This window comes from Metopolophium dirhodum, chromosome 1 (genome assembly GCF_019925205.1).
Source record: "Metopolophium dirhodum isolate CAU chromosome 1, ASM1992520v1, whole genome shotgun sequence".
In the NCBI taxonomy this organism is placed as follows: Eukaryota; Metazoa; Arthropoda; class Insecta; order Hemiptera; family Aphididae; genus Metopolophium; species Metopolophium dirhodum.
This window is the reverse complement of record NC_083560.1, coordinates 20,251,211-20,260,039: the sequence shown is the minus strand read 5'-3', so window position 1 is coordinate 20,260,039 and position 8,829 is coordinate 20,251,211. Positions and strand designations below refer to the sequence as shown.

The window sequence follows — 8,829 nt, the reverse complement described above, 5'->3', positions numbered from 1 at the left end:
ATTTAACTAACAATGTTTAATAGATTTATTTATAAGTTTTAGTATTTTTACTGCAATTAGATTTTTAAATAGGTCTATGATGTTGAAACAAAACAAATAAATATCTATTTAAAATCTATTTTAAAACATCTGTAAATAATTTTCTTTAAGATATTGTATTTTTAGTATTATGTATTATAAATTATAATATTATTAATTAAAAAAATTTAAATAAATATACATTTTGTAATTAATGATTTACCATGACAAAATAAATAGCATTCATGTGACTATCTAGTTAATGTGTTTTACATAAAAGTTAAAGTTAAACTTTTTTTTTTAGTTATACATTCTATATTTAAGCCATGATTTAACTGAAAATATTCTTAATTATTATTATACAGTAAAATTATATACAATATTTATTGTATTCATAAGTTGTTATACGGTACCACAGATTATTCTGTGGTTGTACAATTTTTTATTATCTTTATACAGGCTACACCAGCGTTTCCCAACCTTTTTGCAATGGCAACCCGTAAATTTAAGCTTTATTGGGTACGCGAACCCCCGCTAAAAAAAAAAAGTGTGTCGTAAATAAATAAGATTTTAATTATAATTTCCATTTTATCATTGAGTTTTTTTATAAAATACAATATACTGAATAATAATAACTTAATAAATAAATAAAATAAATTATAAAAGTATAATAAATAAATAGTTTAATAGAAAATTGCTGAATTTAGTGTGAATTTTGATTCTGGATGCTATTGCATAAAATTTCCCACTGGGGTACAATTTCAGATAAACTGATGGGCATGTCATGTGTGACATCTAATCTATTTCTTTGTTTTATTTTAACATTAGCCATGGTAAAAATCCTTTTTTGCACAAATAAGTGGTTGGAAAAAGTAATAGTTTTTTTATTGCATTAATTGAAAGTTCTGGATATTCATTATATACTGCACACCAAAAATCTACAAGAGTTTCATTTTTAAATTTATTTTCATAAGTTTTATCACAGGAAAGTTCGATAATCTGAGTTCCAAGAAGCGTATTGAAGTTCAACTCTTCAATAGAAATCTTCGCGAATATCTTTTGGGAAATAACTATTAATGCAATTGATATTTGATTTAAATGCAATGAAATAATTGTTTTGATATCATTGACATTCGCTGAGTTGTCTTCTTCTAGAATCTCGCTAAGTATAAAAAACATATAAATATTTCCTATTCCTACTTTTTTTTGTAAATAATAAATTTTTTTTTGAACGAAGCAATTTTTTTTGGTTGATCAAAAATGTCAAAATGTTTATCTTGCATCGACAAATTTAAATTATTAAGCATGATAAAAATATCTACTAAATATGCCAACTTTATTAGCCATTTACTGTCACAAAAATAGTTTTTAAAATCGGAATTTTTACTATCGAGAAATTCTAATACTTCGTGACGAAGTTGAAATAGTCTGAATAGGCATTTTCTTCGAGAAAGCCAACGTACTTCTGAATGAAGTAAAAGTGATTTAACGTTTTGTTCATTTTCTTCACAGAGTTTGTAAAACAGTCTACCATTTAATGCTCCACATTTAATAAAATTAATAATTTTAACAGATTCACTAAGAACTTTATTTAATTCAGTTGACATTTTTTTTGACACAAGTGCCTCTCTGTGAAGCATACAATGAGTCCATTCGGCATCTGGGGCTAGGTACTTCTTTTATACGTCGTACCACACCAACATGTTTACACGTCATCGATGCCGCACCATCAGTAGTTACACCTACACAGTTTGTCCACTGAATATTGTTTTCCAAAAAAAAATTGTCTAAAGAGCTATAAATATCTGCACCGGTCGTTGTTGTGCTCAAGCTATTGCAATACAAAACATCTTCGTGAATATTCTCATCATAATAATACCTTATAAATACAGACAATATAGCTTTATTTTGAACGTCTGTACTTTCATCTAATTGAATAGAAAATAGATTCATGGGCTTTGAGCTTAATCTGTTTAATAATTGTTGTTTTATGTTTTCGCTTATATCAACAATGCGTCTCTGAACAGTATTATTTGAAGCTGGTATTGTTTTTAATTTATTTGCCGCTTCTTTTCCTAATATTTCTGTACATAAATCTATTGCAGCGGGCAGAACAAGATTTTCACCAATAGTATGAGGTTTATTATTTTTAGCAAATATGCTAATAAATATGAAGCCTTCGCAGCAGAAACTGTACCGTGACAATAGGTCTTCATTGCATTTGTACTACTTTTAAACTGGTCATTTAAGAGTTCAAAATATTAGGTAGGTTTATTTTTTACATTTGGGTGTTTGGTATCAAGATGGCTTTTTAATTTGGAGGGTTTTAAACTTTCATTGGCTAAAATTTCTCCACATACAACGCATTGTGGTTGAACCATTTTATTATTTTCATAACGTTGAAATCCAAATTTAATGAAATCTGTTCTATAACTACGATTACCTGATGTTTTCTTGTTTTGTACTGAACTGCCTGATGAGACTGGTTGGCTAGTACCTCTGGCTGTAGTTTGACGAATCATTCATTTATCCATCAGGTAAAAATGTGTTAAAATAGTTAAAAATGTGTGTTTAATCGTAAACTTAAACATTTCGTAGTCTCGATGTACCTTTCGTTGCTCAACTGCATATTATGGATTATGGACAAACGACCGAGACCGATCCCATCGACTAGTGACTATAGTCATTAGCACAATGACCGATAAGATAAAAAATATTCCATAATCGTAATAACTTTACGTCATTTATTCTACAATACTAGTTAGACTTCATTATTATTATACAATATACAATATAGATTATAGAAATATAGAGTATGAAATAAAATATAACATAAGCATTTATCAATTTACGGCTAAAATAACTGTAATCGTTACCGCGAGTCGCGACCCATGGTTTGGGAAACGCTGGGCTACACTGATATCCCAACAGGTGTTGCAAATCTATCCCATATAAGAATCCGTGTAATTCGAAAAAAGTCAGCCTTCTGGTTATTCTATGCTATAACTACAGACTAAGATAAACAGGACTGGAAACGAATCTTTATCATTTGAACAAGATCTATTACGGTAAGGCTCTAATAGAAGTTTTTAAAGAGCCCTGGTTACGGAAAGTTAACGAGCGATCGTGGCGACAAAATTGAATAAGTCACTGAATAGTCATAGAACAGTGTATGAATCTGATGAAAAAAGACAAATGCTAATATAATATGGCGCCACAATCGCTTGTTGACTTTTCATAACAGATGTGGATCTTTTCATATACCGTGCACCCATTGTTCGTTTCCAGTCCTGTTAGTCTTAATCATAGATAATAAAAGAATGGATAGGGCATTCCTATATTAATGTGCGGGGAGTTTGCGTACCTGAATGTGGATGAGAGACAGACTGATTTTATATAGCGCTTTTCACTCTAGCAGAGGGTTTTATTATTATTTTATTATAAGACCTCTTGTAAAGTTCATGCACGTGTGATAAGATATCATAGATTATGGCTTATCCATTATGTTATTATCTATGATCTTAGTCCGTGATTATAATTGATAAGTTATTCATTATCAATCTTTTCAGTGTGTAATCAATGTATTATTTCTAATCATCTATAACCGAACACGTATAAAAGAAGAAAAAATATTTTTCATAATTTCATTGAAATATTTCATGAAGAGAGAAATTTTCAATTTTGAAATATTTCAAATTCAGAACCCTAATTGTTGCAGATAATGTTATCTTTATGACTATAATGGTATAATTGACATTTGGTACTTATATTTTTTTATTCTTAAAGAAAATAATGGACCAACCAGTATAGGTATGTTTGGTAGCATAACAGTATAAATCTGAAATGTTTACAGACCAATAATGCAAAATTAATATATTTATTAATATATTAATTATTTTATATTATAAATAAATATTCCCATGTACCTACATGGCACACTTATAACTTATATTACAGAAAATTAAAAGATTTTGTTAGTTTACCTACTGGCAATTAAAAGACAAATAAAATGCATAATTGGGTTATTTTATGAAAGTTTTTATTGTAATAATTATTTATTTATTTTATTATTTATGGAGAGAAAAAAATTCCATTTACAAAGAAAAAAATTGTGAATAATCAGAAAAAAATGGTTTAGGTACTAAAACCTATTAACCCAGCATCCACACAGTAAACCAGTCCTGGTTTTGAACTGTGGGGGTAGGATTAACCGCTGAACGTTTGTCTCTTGATTGGTGTTCCTGGTATTCTGGGTCTCTTGTTAACCGTAGAAAATTGGATCCTTCGGGGATCGTCGAAAGTTTGTCATCGAAAACCTTGGCCAAACCAAAGCAAGAATTGTTTCCGCTCACTGCTAGGCGGAAAATTGTGCTGTTGATTACGTCCTTCTCGAACAACTTCAAAAAGAGAAAGAGAAAACAATTAATTAAACAAATCATAATATTATATACCTAAGGAAATCAAATTAGAAGGGAAGCACGTATTCGGATTCAAATGGACTAAGTATGGCGTCAGCTCAAAATTACATAAAATTATCGTTTATACGTTTTAAGTACACATATCGATGGCTAAGAGGCCAAAAGTTGTATGTCCCAAACATTACATTTTACTGGAGAGCAGTTTTAAGATTTTAAATTATTCTACACCAAAACATTTGTGTTGTAGATTTTTTTATTTCGGTGTTACGGCTGATTTATTTATAAAATATTCTAGATTACATAAATTATTACTTTTAGGTCTTGAAATTTTTTTTCAACGTAATTATAATGTTCCTTTTAAATCTAAATGGGACTTGTTATGAATGGCAATTATAATATATTTTTATCGTGGACATATAAGGTTTTGATGTACATATTAAAAGTTGTTAATTTAATATAAACTCTAATTAATTTATTATATAAATAGTTAAAATGAACGTAAGACTAATTTTTTTGATACAAAAATCAATTTGTTTATATAATTGCAGTTAAAAAGTAAAAAATATAAAAAATATTGCAATTTTTTATTGAATGTAAAAATTAATAAAATACCATTTTTCATCAAATTTTTAGTCAAATAAAACCCGTGTTTAATGATATTTTATGCTAATTGAAGATATATTATTTAGCGTAATTTAAAATTAAAAATTTTTATATTTTAAAATAATACGTCCGGACATATTCATTTTTTATAAATAGATAAACAAATTCAATAGGTATCATCTAAAACATTACACGTCCAAAATTAAATGTAACAAGTCCGGACTTGTTATATTTGACCGCTTGATACTTAGATCATGTTATATGTACTATGTTATATGTTGTATGACTTGTTATATGTGTGCACTAAAAAAACGTATCTTGTACTAAGAACACAAAAATTAAAGAATAAATAAAACATGTTTTAATTATGATATTGACTTGTAATGTTTTACCGAATCAAAAAGACGACCCAGATAAACCCTATGGACTAATAAAACGATTTTGATAAAAATTGGACTTAAACTTTTGGCCTCTTAGCCATCGATATAATAATTAGAATTTTTTAAATAATTATGTTATCATACAAATTATTGTATCAAGCGTTTAATAACACTATATATAAAAAAAAATTAAATTAATCTAAAATGCAGTTCCTAGGTATAATAAAAATTACACGTATTATTGGTTATGCATACCTACATAGTATAATAAGAGGTGTATGTTATAAAATTCAAAGACAGGTAGGTGAAAAAAATAGAAAAAATTATTAATAATTCCATTCATTATTTGTAGGTAGGTACATATTAAATATACCTATGTTATATTCCGAAAAATATATACCTGTGAGACGTGAGTGGGTATACTGTTAATTAACATAGTAAAATAATAAGTTTCAATAAATCTAGATAAAGTCATTGGTACTTTGTCTCAAATAAGAGTTGTCTTAGGTGGTGACTAATTTTTGTCTGGTTCGGTCAGACCACTGTAACAATTATGTTTTTAAATTCTGTATAACATATAACTGCTGACATACTACCCTATCTTATATTTAACTGTTCACCCCCTGACCGCCTACACCTCACCCAGCGTTTAAGTCGGTTTCCGACGACGATCCGCGGCTGAAAAAATCTTTACTTTTGCAAAAAGCAAGCTTGACTATTGTTAGAAAATTAACAAAGGTATAACAGAAGCATGTGTTTGCGCACCTGACCATTACCGCGCAGAAGCCGCCTATAGCTGAGGTTACCTAATCTTATTTGAGACAGACTATCAAGACGTAGTTAGAAATATGTAGTTAGAAATCTGAAAACGTAATATTTAAATTGATTATGTGGGATTGAAAAAAGGCGAACGATTGGTCTTAAGTTAATTTTATAATGAATTCAAATATGTTTTCAGATGCACCAGTTGGCGAACCCAATTTAAGGCATAATTGTTATAGGTACTTACGGCACATCTGATACTTTCCACACCCTTCTTGTTGACGTCTCGGCCGTATAGACGTACGAACTTAGCTCCATCATCGGTATTTCCTATCGACGTCTTGGAAAATTCCTCACAGGAATATCTGATTTGTTCCATACCTGAATAGTCGTCCGTAGACGACAGAACAAATAATATGCAATCTCGATAAATATGGTGTTGTAAGATATTTTTAAATTATATTTATATATTAAAATTCATTGGGATGAGTGTTGCCCGTATTTCCTATTCCTCATTGAATAATCATCAGACAATTTATTATCTAAAATATATAGATTATAAATTAATTTCAACAGTGTAATACCACAATGTTGTGGATTAGTGTGTAGGAGGGTTGTCAAAGGGGGCATTTGAGGAAAACATAAATTGTTGGGTGCGGTAAAATTGTTATGCTTATTTATAGTAAGTGTTATAACATTTAAAACATTCTTTTCTATTTCTAACAAAATTATTTGAGAACAAGACTCCTAAAAAAATATGTTCGTATATATATATTTTAAATTATATTTTTGTTATTTTTTTAAATTTAATATTATGCATTATTTCAGTTTTCAACTAAAATTACTATAACTAAATAAATACATACGTATAATCGTTATTTCTTATATATTTTTTTTTTTTGTGTAAAAAAATATAAAGGAAAGTATGAAAGAGTAATAAAAAGTAGCACCGTCAATTGCTATAGTAAAATCGTTATGGAACATACTGACATACATATTATATTAATATAGGAACACTATATTTTACGAAAAATTTAGTAGTTATATTTGGTTAAATGGCACTGTCTGGGCAATATGAATTTCAAATGAAATAGGTATACTAATATAGTTAACAATGTATTTAATATGCATGCGCTCCATGTAATATAATAGGTACCTACATAAGATTATTAAAGGTACTGTTAACAAACTGGAATAGCTTTCACAGTTTAGGTAGCAGTATAGAATCCTGTATTGTTCTAAAATAATAATTTGTTACACGTACCTTCCTGACCGCATTGTTGCTTGCCATTCTGCAAAGTGTCAAGCCACAGGGTAAATGATTTTGTCGTGAACACGTCAGTTTTTTTCTGGTTGAAGTGGACACAACCACCGATCTGCGGCGAATCCAAACGCATGCTGCTCACTGAATAATTTGCCTTTCCCATCAACATACACGCATCTCTGATGTTTTCCAACAATGGAATGTCTGTTCGCAAAGAAATTCGTAATTATTAGTATAGGTGTTTAAAATGGGTTAGGGGTGTCAGGAAAAAAATACAAATACAATTTTCTTATAGTTATCGTATATCCTTATACTTATTGCACGGAAAAAAAAATTACTATTATATTATAGTTAAACAAATTATATTAAATATAACTATTTAATAGGTAAAATAACTAAAATGATTTACTTATTATTACTATATAAATATAGTTATTAGTTATGGTTAGGTTTACTATATTCTATATTTAATGGAGTTTTAATGTTTGAATTAACTAAAAAATATAGTTAAAATAGCATATTTCAGTTCAAATAACTATAATAACTTGATTATAATATTTTAGTAAATCCTACTATTTTTATAGTACAAACAACTGTTTTGTTTTTTCCATTATTCTTAAATTGTATTAAAATGTGTGTAAAATTACACGAAATTGATTGTTATGATCACAGTTGTTATATTAAATGGATTAAAAAGTGAAAAAATTATAACAATAACAATGATTGTAAAGTAATATTTATAATTAAAATAAATTTTATTCGAAATCTAAAAAAAAAATATTTCAAAATTGAAAAAAGCTTAATACTATTAGAAATTCAATTCAACTACTAACTAAATTTGAAATTTGTATAAGTACTTACGCGCTGTAATACTCGGAAGACTGCCTTCTTTGATGTCTGCCTCACTGAAAGTAATGAACATAGCACAAATAGTCGCTACTACTATCGAATTCATTATGGTGTTGTTTTTTGTAACTGCAGGCCAATTGAGAAGACGAAGAAAATAATGTAAGTTAAACAAACGGTTGTAACAAAACTAAAATATCTGAATACAAGAATGGAGGAGAAAAAAATACAAGATGGGTAAGAAACTGGAAAAGTAGTAGGTAAGTCCACGGATAGCACAATGGTTACGAAAGACCCTTCGTTAGCCCTTTTATAGGTCGTCTCATCGGTGGTGGTGTTGGTGGTGGCGGTGGTGGTGGTGGCGGTGGTGGTGGTGGTGGTGGTGGTAGTGGTGGTAGTGGTGGTAGTCCCTCATCACCCGCTCAATATATTTACGGTATAATAAGGCCTGCAACGACCAGTACTCCCGCCCACCGTACAATGTTATATTAATATAACGTGTTTATGCGTATCTACTATTCAGCAAAAATATAAAGTA

General features: G+C 29.0%; 2 protein-coding genes across 2 annotated transcripts; both read right to left on the bottom strand.

Moving 5' to 3' along the window:
* Positions 1-831: 831 nt before the first annotated feature.
* On the bottom strand, positions 832-2,540 carry LOC132933780 (zinc finger MYM-type protein 6-like). The gene is made up of 4 exons (XM_061000058.1): positions 2,301-2,540; positions 1,661-2,244; positions 1,354-1,596; positions 832-1,180 (listed from the first exon to the last, which is right to left on the bottom strand). The coding sequence occupies exons 1-4, from the start codon at positions 2,538-2,540 to the stop codon at positions 832-834; spliced, it is 1,416 nt and encodes a 471-aa protein (XP_060856041.1).
* A 1,475-nt stretch (positions 2,541-4,015) lies between these two features.
* LOC132937079 (uncharacterized) lies at positions 4,016-8,556 on the bottom strand. The gene is made up of 4 exons (XM_061003907.1): positions 8,307-8,556; positions 7,446-7,649; positions 6,429-6,562; positions 4,016-4,415 (listed from the first exon to the last, which is right to left on the bottom strand). Exons 1-4 carry the CDS (start codon positions 8,398-8,400, stop codon positions 4,170-4,172), a joined length of 678 nt encoding a protein of 225 aa, XP_060859890.1. The 5' UTR covers positions 8,401-8,556; the 3' UTR covers positions 4,016-4,169.
* Positions 8,557-8,829: the final 273 nt, after the last annotated feature.